General features: G+C 43.0%; 2 protein-coding genes across 5 annotated transcripts in view; both read left to right on the top strand.

Moving 5' to 3' along the window:
• The window catches only part of SECISBP2L (SECIS binding protein 2 like), a 29704-nt gene extending 17453 nt beyond the window's left edge, over positions 1-12251 (top strand). For all 4 annotated transcript variants that reach the window (XM_039359129.1, XM_039359128.1, XM_039359130.1 and 1 more), the window contains 7 exons: positions 769-938; positions 1085-1211; positions 1866-2028; positions 2546-2766; positions 4390-4544; positions 5645-5861; positions 8210-12251. In XM_039359129.1, coding sequence (XP_039215063.1) covers positions 769-938; positions 1085-1211; positions 1866-2028; positions 2546-2766; positions 4390-4544; positions 5645-5861; positions 8210-8901 — 1745 coding nt within the window. In that variant the 3' untranslated portion in view covers positions 8902-12251. The remainder of the gene's footprint in view (positions 1-768; positions 939-1084; positions 1212-1865; positions 2029-2545; positions 2767-4389; positions 4545-5644; positions 5862-8209) is intronic.
• A 3155-nt stretch (positions 12252-15406) lies between these two features.
• Positions 15407-16182, top strand: part of SHC4 (SHC adaptor protein 4) — a 35986-nt gene continuing 35210 nt past the window's right edge. The window contains exon 1 of the mRNA XM_039359137.1: positions 15407-15465. The gene's annotated coding sequence lies outside the window, so the exon portion shown is untranslated. The remainder of the gene's footprint in view (positions 15466-16182) is intronic.

Genomic DNA, 16182 nt, shown 5'->3' on the forward strand with positions numbered 1-16182 from the left:
AACAGGGGTCCTTAACCCCTGGTCCGTGGACCAGTACTGGGCCACGGCATGCCAGCAACCGGTCCGCACAAACAAGCAAAACCCCATCCGCGAAACGCAGGCGGCATACAAAACCACGCACCCTCCGATCCGCGGAAAAACCTCTCTCCGCGTAACCGGTTCCTGGTGCCCAAAAGGTTGGGCACCTCTGCTTTAGAAGTACAATGTGACACCACCCGGTAGCCCAGATACCTTTGCCATGGATAAATGGTGGCCACGCTCCATGCAAAACGTTTCTTTGACCCTTGGAATGCAATTGTGGTTGACATTTCATGCCTGGCGCTAAGTCAGAATGCTGCTTATTGCGCAACTCCGGATATTGTGATTTGTAGACCATAATCCTGCGATGTGGACCACGCTAATAATACTGTTGTAAGGACACTTTGTGAGGTTTTTTGGTCTTTTTTTAAGAAGTTATCTAAAGGAATTTTTGGGTAGCTTGGTTCTTCTGACCAATACGAATAACATCACCTATCCTTATAAACCTGGTGTTCAGCGTGTTTCTAGTCTTCTCCGTGATTACTTTCTTAGAACAGCAGATAATCTCCAAACAGCAGCATCTCACTGCATAATGTCCTTGTTGTTGTAATCTGCTTCTAATTCCAGAGATGGAAAAGGCATTTTAAAGAGAATGGAGGATATGTGGGAGGAGAGTAAACCACAGGGGAAACAGCCATTTTTTCCAGCAGCATCAATTCAGCCATTGCACACTTTTGTTTTTATCTTCAGTTGGCAGTGCAGTCCCCTTTCACACCAAAGAATCCGCCAGCCGAAAGTCCTTCTCCAAAGGGCAGCCATTGGTGGGTTGTCTTAACCCTTTGGATCCCACTAGCCCGAAAGTAAAACGAGGGAAAGAGAGAGAACTCTCAAAGTTGAAACGCCCTACAGCACTGAAAAAGGTAAACAGGTTTCCTAAAGTGGAGCTTCTACTTTAACAATATCAGGGGTGGGCAACCGTGACATCCTGGACGGCCTGTGGACTTCAACTCCCAGAATTCCCGAGCTGACAAAAATATTCACCATACCCTAATTGGGTTTGTTTCAGATTATTTTGAAGGAGAGGGAAGAAAAGAAAGGACGTTTATCAACCGATCACAGCCTTTTGGGAGGTGAGGAGGAGGAGGAGGTGACTCTGACTTCCAACCAGGCGGAAGAACTAACATCTCAAGAAGGTCAGATCAACCTGATACATGTCTTTGTATTAGTATGTGTAATAGCCGTTGTATAACCAAACACATGTTTAGTGGGCTTTTAATTCCCTAACTGTTGCCCTGAAACCTTCTGGATCTAGTTGCTCATGGAAACAATGGTCTAAAATAGTTTATTGCAATCTATGGGGTAACATTCTCCTACACAAGACTTTAAATTGGCGAACAAGAGGTGGAGTGTGACTGTTCTACTCATTACATCTGTATCTGCTACACGTCTTTCTTAACTCATTTCCTGGGAGAGGATTTTAAAAGGACCTTTGGATTTTCTGATACTGGTCTATGAAGAAAGACATGTAAACTTAGTATTTCTAAGGATTATAATGAGATGGAAGTAGAAATAATGGAGGACGTTTGACACAAAGTCCATCCTTTTGAGTGCCACCTGTGGGAGAAGAGCAGGCAGAGCTGGGGGGGCGGAGTTAAATGCGTCATCAGTTTAGAGTTCTTGTGTTGCCAATCAAGTCTGCCTCCTCCCCCTGAATTCCAGTGACTTATCTAGTGCCAATTGAACGCTGGCCGTTAGTTAACAAGATTCTTGTGTATACATTTGAATAAATTTTCCATGCTGCAACTTTACCAGCGTTCGACTGGTTTGTTTTGTCTTGTCTCTTCCAGAAACTGGTCTGAGCGTGCCAAGTGACACCTCGCTCTCTCCAGCAAGCCAGAATTCTCCCTATTGCATGACTCCCGTTTCCCAAGGCTCGCCTGCAAGTTCAGGGATAGGAAGTCCCATGGCATCGTCAACTATCACCAAAATTCACAGCAAACGATTCAGAGAGTAAGTTTTTTTTAAAAAAAAAACAAAACAAAAACCTTTACATTCCATAGGATTTTTCAAAGGAAACAAATTGGCTTAAGTAGAATGAACTTAAGTCAGACATGTCAAACACAAGGTCTGGGGGCCGAATGTGGCCCGTGAAGTGGTTTCATGTGGCTTCCTGCAGCATCCATGCAGTCGGTTTGCAAATAAAACAATTGCCCTATTTTTGGAAAACACTGGGAATAAAATACGTTTCAAATAGTACGGAGCATAGGGAGGCTAAGAAAGAGTTTAAGCAAAGAAGGAATATATAGGCAGTACTTAGTCTGTAAGAAACACAGCTAACAATGCAGAGCTCTTAAACATACTCACACCTGTACTTTTTTAGTCACGGCTCTCAATTTATGGCTGGTGGGATTAAAATAGTTTCAGAAAGAGAAACTTGAAAAAGGATGTACGCTTTTTTTCCCCAACATAATAGTTGCCAATCAGCATTGCTGAAATGTGTCTTTTTGCTCCCGTCCTGAACGTGCAGGTACTGCAATCAAGTTCTGAGTAAAGAAATTGATGAATGTGTGACTCTCCTGTTACAAGAGCTTGTCAGCTTCCAAGAGCGAATTTATCAGAAGGATCCTATAAAAGCCAAAGCGAAGAGGAGACTTGTGATGGGGCTGCGGGAGGTTACCAAGCACATGAAGTTAAGCAAGATCAAGTGTGTCATTATTTCTCCCAACTGTGAGAAGATTCAATCCAAAGGTACACATGACTCTTACAGGGTATCTTCTCTGAACCACTTTCCTTTTTAACATAGGATTATTTTGGTGTTTCTGTCCCGATTGCTGTCTTCTGTATATGACAGAAGGTAATATACAGAAGCTGCAACACAAAGAGCTAAGGGCTGCTCAGTGATCTAGGGACATGCCCCCTAGATCACTGAGCAGGCCTTAGCTCTTTGTGTTGCAGCTTTTACCTTCTCAAGGAGTTCCCCCAGGAGATAAAGAAGGCTATGAGGGACGTTTTTTTGTGTGGCACAGGTTCTGCAGTTGCAGAGAAGCAAATGGGCAGATATTAAAACATTCATGCATTTCTGGAGGGGGGGGGGGAACAGGGAAAGACAATTCTATTTGAGACTACTCTCTTTTAAGTAATTGTCTACCTCAGGCTTTTGAACTATGAAGTTCTCTAGTAAGAACAATTGATTATCTCGCCATTGAACAAGCAGCATTTTGAAACTGGGAAACAGCATTTCCCTTTTCTGCCTGGCTGTAGATGGTGCCCTTGAGTTACAAATGGTGATTTTCATTTCCTGGAGATGACATTTAGGCTCTTCCACATATTATGCATCAGCAAATATTATTTGCAGCAGGGTAGATGTTTATGGGCTACAGCAGATGGCAGCACCTGACTATGATCATGATGGATCCCCAAGACTAAATGAAGTCAGAATTGCTTATTGCTTGGATGGAGAAATCATCAACACTCTCAGGACTGTAGCCTATATTGGGAATTAAAAAAAAAAAAACATTCTGGAAGAAGACCATGGCAACAAATTTCATATTACTGACCTCCCCCCCCCCCAAAAGGTTCATACATGATCTAAGAATTTCACAGAATTCCCCACCAACAATGTTGGCTGGAGAATTCTGGGCCTTGAAATCCACACATCTTAAAGTTGCCAAGGTTGAGAAACACTGTCTTAAGGAATCAAATTCAATTCCAGAGTTCAATATTTGATATATTTGAGGTACCTTCACATTAGTGAAGTGTTTGCTGATAACGGTGGTGGCCCAGTGGTTAGAATGCAGTATTGCAGGATAATTCTGCTGACTTTCAGCAGTTCGAGTCTCACTGGCTCAAGGTTGACTCAGCTTTCCATCCTTGAGGTCGGTAAAATGAGGACCCAGATTGTTGGGGGCAATAGGCTGACTCTGTAAACTGCTTAGAGAGGGCTGTAAAGCACTGCGAAGCGGTATATAAGTCTAAGTGCTATTGCTATTGCTACTTTGTTTTTTAGGCAGCTTCAAATTCATCTGGTTTGCATGTTTTGCATGCGTACAATTTCTGTGTGATTTTTGTTGGACTAACACAGTCAAATTTTACTGGAAACTGCCCAAAGAACTTCAGCTTTTGGGTGGTTTAGACCAGAGGGCTTCAAACTTGGCCCTTTTACGACTTGTGAACTTCAAGTCCCAGAACTCCTTAGGCAGGCACGCTGGCTGAGGAATTCTGGGAGTTGAAGTCCACAAGTCATAAAAGGGCCAAGTTTGAAGACCCCTGGTTTAGACTGTTTAATAGATAAATAAAATTAGTGCATTTACATCTGACTCATTGTGAGGGAGTTCTTCATCTTTTTTTTTTTTCCCCTTGACGTCCCTCAAGGTGGACTAGACGAAGCTTTGTATAACGTGATCGCCATGGCTCGGGAACAAGAAATCCCTTTTGTCTTTGCCCTCGGACGCAAAGCGCTTGGCCGCTGTGTGAACAAGTTAGTTCCTGTCAGCGTGGTGGGCATCTTCAATTTTTCAGGCGCTGAGGTAAGAGCTTCTCAGTCAACTCCGGAAGGACGGAGTTCATTGTCCACGGCACCCCTAACACATCCAATGATGCCTGAAAAAATAAATTCATTCATTTCCTATCTTTTAAAGTGACTCAAGTTACCTCATCTGTATCTGCCATTTGGGTGGGTTGTGTTTCTTCCCAAATCTTTCAAGTGGGTTTGGTGCTCATACTCGTTTCCATGCACACAACTATGATATATTCTATTTTTTTTTAAAGAAAAAAATAAAACAAAAGCTGACTTTTCCAACCCTGATGTAATCAGAGGGGTACATCTATGTGCATTTTTTAAATATATTTATATAGAGCCAGTTTGGTCTAGTGGTTAAGGCACCAGGAGACTGTGAGTTCTAGTCCGGCCTTAGGCATGGAAGCCGGCTGGGTGATTTTGGACCATTCACCAGGACACCTTGAGTTCTAGACCCGCCTAGCCATGAAAGCCAGCTGGATGGTGTTGGGCCGGTCCCTCCCAGCCCAGTCCACCACAGGGTTGTTGTTGTGGGGAAAATAGGAGTAGGAAGGAGTATTGTGTGTGTTTGCTGCCTTGAGTAATTTATAAAAATATCAAAGGTGGGATATAAATACCGTATATTCCGGCGTATAAGGTGACTGGGCGTATAAGACGACCCCCAACTTTTGAGAAGATTTTCAGGGTTTAGAAAGTCATACGCCAGAAAATACAGTACAATATTGAATTTCTGTTTATAGATGAGCACAATAGGAGCTCCTTTGCTGCTAGAAAGCTTTGTCTTGTTAGTGCTTATTTCTGTAGAAAAAATAGGGCTGGCCACTAGGGGGCAGATTGGTTTTAAATTCAGAGAACAGCTACCCGTATATTCCTGCGTATTAGATGACCCCCGACTTTTGAGAAGTTTTTCAGGGTTTAGAAAGTCGTCTTATACGCCGGAAAATACGGTATTTAAATCCTAAAACAGTTCTATTTGTACCTTTTTTTGTGCATTGTATGAATAACGCTTAAGGGGAAAACAAACAGGAAACCTTCCGAGAAAGCCATGCAAACCACCTGGAAGCCTCTGGTGGTAGTTTTCCTTCTCTCAGGGGGCTCTTTGTCTTCTAGAACCTCTTTAACAAACTGGTCTCTCTGACGGAAGAGGCCAGGAAAGCCTACCGAGATATGGTTTCAGCCATGGAGCAAGAGCAGGAGGAGGCCTTGAAGAACATCAAGAAGGTGCCCCACCACATGGGGCATTCCCGGAACCCTTCGGCAGCCAGCGCCATTTCGTTCTGCAGCGTGATTTCAGAGCCAATTTCAGAGGTGAACGAGAAGGAGTATGGTAAGCATACATTTCAGAGTCATGTTTATTCTTGCGCTTTCAGACACGACTTGATCTAGTCTTCCCTTAGTTCGTAGTTGGATTGTCTTTTATAATGGTAACCGTGTGTTTTATCTCTTGACCAAATTTACTTTATAACCTTCTCGGAATGTTAACCATCTCCTACAGTCTGGCAGGCTGGATAGTGTGTTTAGTCCAGTGGTTCTCAACCTTTTTAATGCCGCGATCCCCAACCGGTCGTAAGTCGAGGACTACTCAACCGGTCGTAAGTCGAGGACTACTCAACTGGTGCAGCACCGTTTGCAGAATGGGACTTTTGGCGGGCTCAGCAGGGCAGAGACACCCTGGACAATTCCTATTGGCTTTTGAAAGCCAATAGAATTAGACTCTATTCAAGAGAGTCTATTCTATTGGCTTTCAAAGCCAATAGAATAAAAGGGAGTAGCACAGCTAAGGAAAAGGGGGAAAAATGGCAGACTGCGTTGTTTGGCGACCCCCGTGAAATGGTCGTTCGACCCCAAATGGGGTCCCGACCCACAGGTTGAGAACCACTGGTTTAGTCTGTTTCGATAGTGAGGACAATCAACCAGTGGAACAGCTTACCCCCAGAAATCGTAGGCGCTCCATCACTGGAGATTTTAAAGAAGAGACTGGACATTCCCCTGTCCGAGACGGTATAGGTTCTCCTGCTTGAGCAGGGGGCTGGACTAGAAGACCTCCAAAGTCTCTTCCAGATTCTATTCTATTTTCTATTCTATTCTATTCTCGTTATATTCTATTCCATTCCATTCCATTCTATTCTATTCTATTCATGTGTCTGATACTAGATATCATAGAGTCCGCCAGGGGTGGGCAACGGTGGCCCCTTTATAACCTGTGGACTTCAACTCCCAGAATTCCTGAGCCAGCATTCTGGGAGCTGAAGTCCACTGGTCGTAAAGGGGCCATAGTTGAGGCCCCTTTGAGATAGGACAACCCTGGCGTGAATTTCTGGTCTTTGGAGTCAGGAGTGTGTAAGAGAAAGGAGAGGGGGTAGAGAAGTCATTTGCGTGACTGAGCCTTGTCCCATTTTTACATATGTCTCTTATGGCACTTGTAATAAAGAGGGTGGGGCTTGATCACACAGGTGGGGCCACCCCTTTAACTTTCGGACCCTCTCCCTTGCCGACATCCTTGCTTGGAATATTGAAATGTAAGCTTTCGTTTTAGGCGGATTAAACTGGCTCTGTGTTCCATCAGCTGCTTAAATCTGAAAATGTTATTTAGTAAGGTTTTCTTTTTTTAATCTTTGGAATGCAAGGCCCATAGGGTATTGCAGTCTCATAAAGCAGTCTCAACAAGCTTCCAGAGCAATTTGTAGTCTGAGAATAAAAACAAAAAAACAAAAAAAAAATTAAAGCAATAAAATAGAAGGCTAAAAACATTAAGATCAGAAGGATTAAAACAATTAAGGAGCAGTGGGGTATCACACCATAGCTTTCTTTCAAATGGTCTTCAGTATGTGGTTGCTGATTTGGAAACAAATAGTGACGCGCTCCTAGGCTAAAATAATTTGTCTATTTTCACATACAGTTTTCTTCCTGGAAGCAATAGTTCGCATTCTTAGAATTGCATCTTCCCATCCCCTTTCATTCTTAGGTTTCTATGGACAGAAGCCTTTTTCTTTTAACATTTTAATTATTAGCATTTAAAATGCTTAACTGGACAATAGCCTCAGTTATATTATTTTTCAGCATTAAGCACTTGGCTCACAATGCACAGAATTTGGGTTCAGTACTGTCAACCACACCACACTGGAAACAATTCTTTGCTTTTGTGACCTATAACGGCACTTCAGTAACTGTATTGTTCAAAGCTTTTCCTCAAAGGGAGATGATGCTACCTCAGTGGTTCTCAACCTGTGGGTCGGGACCCCATTTGGGGCCGAACGACCATTTCACGGGGGTCGCCAAACAACGCAGTCTGCCATTTTTCCCCCCTTTTCCTTGGCTGTGCTACTCCCTTTTATTTTATTGGCTTTTGAAAGCCAGTAGAATAGACTCTCTTGAATAGAGTCTAATTCTATTGGCTTTCAAAAGCCAATAGGAATTGTCCAGGCTGTCTCTGCCCTGCTGAGCCTGCCAAAAGTCCCATTCTGCAAACGGTGCTGCACCCGTCGAGTAGTCCTCGACTTACGACCGGTTGAGTAGTCCTCGACTTACGACCGGTTGGGGGGGGGGTCGCGGCATTAAAAAGGTGGAGAACCACTGTGCTACCTAGATGTGCTCAGCAGCTTATTTAAAATGGAAGCGTGCTTCTCCTGTTGTTTTATAGCCTTTCGCCAAACATTCTGCCTTTCTTTCCACCAGAAACCAATTGGAGGAACATGGTGGAAACCTCAGATGGTTTGGAAGCCTCTGAAAACGAAAGAGAAGCGGCGTGCAAGGTTGTTGCAGCTTCCGAAAAACCTGGCAAGCCTAATGCTGCTGCCGGTAAGCCTTTGTCTCTAGCCGCTGTTGGCCTCGTCACGGTGGCCTCCCCCGGTAAACCACTAAGTGGGAAGGAGGAAGTGAAGCCAGATGACAACCTGGAGTGGGCCTCCCAGCAAAGCACAGACACCGGGTCTTTAGATGGCAGCTGCCGGGACATTTTGAATTCTTCCATGACCAGTACAACCAGTACTCTAGTGCCAGGGATGCTTGAAGAAGACGAGGAGGAGGAAGAGGAGGAGGAGGAGGAAGAGGACTACGCTCACGAACCCATCTCGGAGGAAGTTCAGCTCAACAGCAGAATTGAATCGTGGGTCTCGGAGACTCAACGGACTATGGAAACCCTTCAGCTTGGAAAGACCCTCAGCGGGGCAGAAGACGAGAACGCGGAGCAGAGCGAGGAGGAGGAAGAGGAGGAGGAGGAAGCAGAAGCACAAGCGCCCGAGCAAGCAGAGTTGGTTCTTGACAACGAGGAATGGACATTAGACAAGACTACGAGTAAAGGCCAACAGAAACCGAATACCTGCACCCCCACCGACACAAAACACACAGACTCGAGTTATATACCGTGAACTTTAAGTCCAGACTCAGGAAACTTCTTACTATTTAAAAACAAAAAGAAAAGAAAAACTAATTGTTGTAAGGATTGCAGCCATTGCTTTGTGTGCTTCATCTCGGCATTTTTGCACTGTGTAACATTTAATACCTGTATTTAATTCACCTTTTTTTTTGTAGCCATCTTCGTTACTTCTCCACCGAGACCTAGACGTGTGCATGTGTGATTAATATTTATATCTTTTCTTAGAACAGGCTATGTGCGTTAAACGGTCATCTCTTTTCGTATGAGGAAACTCTTTGCACCTGACCATTTTTAAGGCAAAACTCTTCTTAAACTGAAAAAAAGGAAAAAAAAAATCTTACATATTTTTCAAGCGTTGACAGTATTGACCAATGTTGGCTTTGCCGTGAACTTCTTTGGGAGGTATTTGGCTACTGAGTACCTAACATTAAGCCAGAGCGATGTCTTGTTTTTCGTTTCTGCTCAGACTGTTAAAGTGACAGAATGAAAACGTCTTCTAAGAAAAAGGGCTAGAACAGTGTTTCCCAAACTTGACAATTTTAAGGCATGTGGACTTCAACTCCCAGAATTCCACATGCCTTAAAATTGTCAAGTTTGGGAAACACTGGGCTAGAAAGATGCATACTAACCAGTCACTGAATCCGTGCACCTCCTTATTAGTATTTTTAGGATATTTAAGTAATAACACTCCTGAAGGACTGGTTTTCAATTGGCTAAAACCATTTTGGCTGGCTCCTTTGGTGAAACATCTCCCAGCAGGTACTTTGGTAATGACGTATCTGTTTACTTTCCAACTGACATTGTCCACGTTATCACTTTGCCCACAAGCCGACTGCCAAAAGGGACTCATTAATCACCACAAGCTTTCTTTACTTGGTTTTCTTAATTTCCACTCTGATTCAGCACGCCGTGTTCTGCTTCTTAATGCTTTCGCTGATCTCAGGAATGTTACGACGAGTTCATACATGCCGTGTAAATAGAAAAAAAAAAAAAAAGAATCGGTTATCGACCATTTAGCATAAAATGAAATAGGAAGCGTGAGAGAAGGGAAAGGAAAGTTGGTGTTTGGATCAGCTTACTTGTTCCTTGGAGGTTGACCTCAATGAGAAGGTGGACTCTTTGGTCTTCTAACAGCGTACCCTTTTGGAAGTAAATTTTCTTAAATGTGAGAGGTAGAAGTGGCTTTATGGCAAGGAAGTATCCTTCGTCTTGTGGAATGTCAGAGCGGGTGAGAGAGAAATTGTTTTTAATGGCTTGCTTATGTCTCGCATGCCTGTTCTGAGTTTTCTAGCGCTCATTTCACCAAACCAAGTTGCATCAGGTGGGGAGGGAGGGAGGAGGGCAGGGTGGGACAGTGGCGGTTTGAGGTGGTGCAAGAAGACAAGCTTTATGAAAATAGGGACATCCCCAGCGTTGTAAAATATTGCATAGGTCAGTATGCTCTCTTTAGTTTGGGACCAATAACGATCACATTTGAAGCTAGTAACTTTATTTCTAATACGAAAAACCAGATGAACTGTTTCACCATTTTGTGTGTGGTTGCCTAGTGTGAGGAGCGTAGCAGAAAAGACAGTTTGAATAAATAGCTCTTGTATATGGAATTAGGAGAGGATGAATAGGAAAGGGACTGGTGGCTACTAGTAACCTTGCCGATTGTCCACAGGTGGAAACGTCTTCCTTTCAAAGTGCTGATCAACCAAAATGACTCGTTCAATAGATATTGTCTTAAACATCTCGTCTCCTTTTCCAGGACCTGGTTTGTCCCTTGCCAGTTTGCATAAAACCCAGTAGATAAGCACACACACAAGAGCTCTTTCCATTGTTCTCTCTTTCCAATTCAGGCCAGGCATTCCGGTGTATCTCGGTTGGAACGTCGCGTGTGACTGTGCTAAGTCTTCAAACTGCAGCAGATCTCTTTTAAGACAAATAGCGTATCATTGGTGGAAGCCATACTTTACAAAGTGTTCGTCCTGGAGGCCCTAAGAGCCAAGTTGAGAATAGAATGTGTCTATGAATTGTATTAGATTGTACTCCGTGTTCAACGTGCTTTTTTGCGATGCAGTGCGGTATTAACATTTCTGTTCGTCCCTTTTGTCCCTAGTCCGTGATGTTTCTTCTCCGTAAGTTAACGTCCATACCGGCAGAAATGGATCCTTGTTATAAACAGGGACGGTCCATTTCTGCAGTTTTATTGGGCCCAGCTCAGCAATGTTTCCTCTTCCTTAAAATCAGTTTAATTAATTTCACTAGAGTGAATAGCAAAAGGGGGATTTCTGGGGTGGGATGCGGTGCGTGTGACACGTCTGATGGGTAGAGGAAATAGTCCTAAGCACTTCCAGTATTTGCATAAAAAGAGAAGCCACAAAGTATTGAGGGAACACAAGGTGGGCTGATGCACCGAAATCTATGGTGGGCCAAATAATAAGAAAGCGGGGTCTGTAGGCTAATTGTAACATGTATGTGTTTATCCTAACAAAGTTGATTACAGTACTTGTACCCCTCCCCTGTTACACCCTCTTCCCCAGCTTACGTTTTAAATGGCATGTTTTTACAAACCTTTTGACATTTGATCAGTGATTGGTGTAGTGTTTGATTGGCTGTTTGGGTTTATTTATTATTTCTTTTTTTTAAAAAAGGAAGAGATCCTTTTGAATGATGCACTCATATGTATTCTGAACACATCACTAGGGAATACCTTAGATTCTTCTTTGGGTGGACCTATGCAGTGTAGCTAAATCCAATTGTCAACTGGAAGCTCTTAAATTTTAATGGCACGGGGAGGGTGAGGGGGAGGGTGACAAAAAAGAAGTCTCGTTTGAAAAGCTGCTGTCTATTGAAATTGTGGTAATGTGTGTGTGTGTTTGTGTGCGTGTATGTGTGAGAAATTGTGCCAATTAATCAAGATGCTCAGTCAATTTACCAGATTTTAATCACTAACGGAACACTTTTTTTAAAAAAGCCATAAATGGAAACTGTACAGCTCGGTGCCCAGTTCAGTCCTACACACAGAATAAACCTTAAAACAATAATTTGGGGAAAAAAAGTAGTATAAGGGGCACAGCCTAATTAATGTTTATATGTGATTAATGTACTTTTAAAGACTGTACTTAGGTAATGCCTCTTAATCTTTGATACCTGTACACTAAATATCAGTAACATCTAAAAGTTTAAATTGGAAGGAAAAATCGTAATGAAATTACTTCACGAACATGTTCTGTCTCTGTTCTCCTTTTTATGAAGGATTGTTCTGTCTACCATACTTTTTTGGAATAATAACAGCTTTTGCACTATGTAAATACTAGTGGGGGATCTTCCACAGTGAAATAAAGATGATTATAAGAAGGAGTGCCATGATATTTATATCCAGCCGTTTAACTGTCTATTAATATTCTGCATCAGCCTCAGAGTGCCAGTGTATTTTCTGATTATTATATTATTAGGTTTTATTGGGGAAGGAGTAACTCAAGGTGGCAAACATACTCAATACTCCTTTCTCCTCCACTTTGCACCACTTTGTGAGGTGGATTGGGTTGAGAGAGAGGTGGCCTCCAGCTGGAGGTGGGACTAGAACTCACCATCTCCTGGTTTTTTAGGCCAGCATCTTAACCACTACATTAGACTGGTTCTCATATATATTACATGGTATGGGGAACTCCTGTTCTACACAGAAGGACTTTGAACTCTCGAATCTGTTGCTCACTTCTAGCTCAATTGCAGTGGATCCAAAATTGCAAAAGGAGAAACTTTCTAAGGCTAAAACTACAGAACTTTGGGGCATCCTATTTCCCCCCCCCCTCCCCACCGCCCAATGGTAAGAAATTTTAGCAACTAGCACTCTATGCACAAAGGAGAAAAGGTAATTTAGGAGCAGTGGCTGCTCACTATTATTTCTTTTTTGCCCAGCACCCCTGTGGATTTCACTTTAAAACCAAGCCAGGATTGATCTGATTTCTGTGGGTGTGGGAAATTAACATTTTGTGTGTGCATGTTCAGGAAAGAGATTTTTTTTTTCTTGTTGCAGGACCATTTCTTGTATTCCTCCCCTGGTTTCTGCAACTCTCAGATCCTGTTTAAAATGCTTATTTGCATTTGGTAGCCTGCATCTAAGTGCATTCTCCAGTTTGCTGCCCCTTAATCGTAGCAAGCAATAGGTTTGAATGCCACAGAAGAATGATAGTCTGGCTCTTTCAGCTTGGCAGATTCTGGCCAGTAAGTCACTGGATTGTAATCCACAGCTCAGTATCTTTGTGAACCCAGTTAATTAGGACTTAATCAACAAAAAGCAGTCCTTGGGGATGTAGGTTGAGGTAATTGCTCCTCTTGGTTTTTCCCTTCCCACCCCACTCTGGGAAAACAGCAGTGTAGTGGAGCTGTTCCTGCCTATCACTCGAAAACTGAGAAGCAGCAATTCAAAGGCAATCAGCAGGAAGGGAAGGCTGTGTAAAAGGATGCTTTTTGTGATAATGTAACAGCTGAATGAGGGACAGGAAGTCTCTGGTTGCAATAAATATTGCTCTTGGCTTCATTTAAAAAAAAAAAAAAACAGCGCTGCTGTGTTAAAAACCGACAAGTCTTCAAATCCAAAAAGCAATATGCACGTTGCATTCCACTAGGCAGCAGACTAACTTTTAATGTATGCCTGTTTCATGAGGAACACGCCTTCTAGCTGAGCAGGCAATCGGAATTTAACGTGACTCTGGTCTCCTGCATCAAGCACACCCTTGGGTGGTGACAGCACATGCCTCCTGATTCTCCTTCCGCCCCTCACTCACAAGGCAACAAATGTGACTGCAGTGTCTCTCACCCACACGCTGTGAATTAACATGAGAAAGGTGCATGTGATGGGGTGGCATCCACACTTCCCCGGGAAGAAGGGGGTTGGCGAAACCCATGGCATTGTGCAAACGCCCCTTGTTTTGCAGGGTTGTATTTTCACAGCTTTTTTTAAGAGAAGGGGAAAGACGGCCTGGTTCCATCTAGGCAAAAGCCATTTGCGAATCTTGCAGTGTTCTGGAATCTGGCACTTTCCAGGAAAGACAAATTTCCAAAGCGTATAAGCAAGATGGACTCTTATCCATCCCAATTTAGGAAGATTTCCTTTCTGCTTTGTGGGTTCCTCCCTCCCCTCTTTCAAGTCCACTGTGGTCAACAAATGTGAGAATGTTTTCCAGAAAAGCCAACATTGATAGATTACTAGTTTTTCCTTTTTAAAATAGATGATATGCTTTGAAGAATTCAGATAACACAATTCTGAATCACAACGTGACACCAAAAGTCAATACTCCATAAATATCTTCCTAGATCTTATACATCCTAATAAACCATCCGGCTTCATTTTATTTTTTAATTCTGGCATGATGCGTAATGTGAATTCAGTGGCTGTGGTGTATAAAGCACGATCAATATTTAATGGCATGTGAATCCAGTAAACTTATATTTACTGGATAATATACATGCATGCTTACTGTGCACAACCATGACAGTGCACATTGGGAGCCCCTATGGTGTATAGCTGATGTGTAATGAAGCCATTTGACCATGCAATCGGAGAAGACCACTTGCTTACTCTTACCGTATACTCCGGTGTATAAGACGACTTTTGAGAGCGTTGAAACAGCCTCCGAAGTCGGGGGTCATCTTATACGCCGAGTCGTCTTATACACCGGAAATAAGGTAGTTTCTGGCGTATAAGACGACTTTCTAGGCATGCGACTCGGCGTCGATTGTCTTATACGCCGGAAATAACGTAGTTTCTGGTGTATAAGACGACTTTCTAGGCATGCGACTCGGCGTCGATCGTCTTATATGCCGGAACTACCGGTAGTTTCCAGCGTATAAGACGACTTTCTAGGCATGCGACTCGGCGTCGATCGTCTTGCAACCCGGCGTCGAACTGGGGGGGTCGTCTTATATGCCGGGTCGCCCTATACGCCGGAATATACGGTACTTAATATGCTATGTTGACAATAAGAGCTTTGTAAGAAAGAGTAAGGCTGGGTTTGATCTCCTAATGGTTTCCTCTATAGGCCAGTCATTCAGGTTGAAGGTATCCAGACTGGGCTTGTTTTGCAATTCCAAAGATCTTCCAGGTGAGATAATTTCTGTGCAATTGCCTATCATGTCTATGGGATTTTACAAAGGCACATTAAATCAGCAGATGTCAAATTCCACCATCTGTGATACCTGTCCCATCCCTGCTTCAGGCATCTTCATTGAGTTAAATGAGCTTTCTCATATAAAGCTCCACTGGAAATTTCCTTAGGATCAGCTTTCTGTCCCAAAAAAAATATTGTTCTCGGAATCTGTGTTAAACTGCATGTTAAACCTGTGATGGGACATGGTTAGAATCTTAAATAAGGACGTTCATATTGCTGGGTAAAAACTGTGGGATTATGATGATAATTGGCCCATATTCATATTCTGAGTAGGTCAACCTTGCCTTACTATTTGCTCACCATGTTTCATCCATTATTATTTTTTTTTTTGCCACACCACAGGTGGATCAAAAACAAAAAAAAGAATCCACTGAAGATCCATCCGATATTCTTTTTTATAGGTGAGTATATATTATATTTATAATTAAATGTCAGGGTCTTGAGACTCCTTAGCTTACCAACCTCTGCTCTGAATACTTCTGGGAAATGTAAATAGATGTTCAGTTTTTGGGGGTCTGGTATGTGCTCTTCAGGTTAGATGTAATTAAGAATGAAACAGACAGTATGTTTCATCCAATGGAATGGCATCAATTTCCTTTCTGTTCTCGTGCTTGTTCTAATTAGGTATAGGAGAAGGAATGGCACAACCTGGGGGTGGAGTTGAAAGAGGGATCTGCCTAAAATCCCTACCTTGCCGAGAACTAAGTTCAACTATCAATGAATTCTATTGACTCTTGTCTAACTCTAACCAGATGCTGGCTTAGTTCAAGAAGACTCCTGACTTAGCAATAAGTCAGCTTAATTGGACCTTCACAGGTGGACCTAGACCAGTGGTTCTCAACCTTTTTAATGCCGCGACCCCCAACCGGTCGTAAGTCGAGGACTACTCAACCGGTCGTAAGTCGAGAACTACTCAACTGGTGCACCACCTTTTGCAGAATGGGACTTTTGGCGGGCTCAGCAGGGCAGAGACAGCCTGGACAATTCCTATTGGCTTTTGAAAGCCAATAGAATTAGACTCTATTCAAGAGAGTCTATTCTATTGGCTTTCAAAAGCCAATAGAATAAAAGGGAGGAGCACAGCTAAGGAAAAGGGGGGGAAAAAATGGCGGACTGCG

Source organism: Crotalus tigris, unplaced genomic scaffold (genome assembly GCF_016545835.1).
Source record: "Crotalus tigris isolate CLP2741 ecotype Arizona unplaced genomic scaffold, ASM1654583v1 scf7180000019068.10715455, whole genome shotgun sequence".
NCBI lineage: Eukaryota > Metazoa > Chordata > Lepidosauria > Squamata > Viperidae > Crotalus > Crotalus tigris.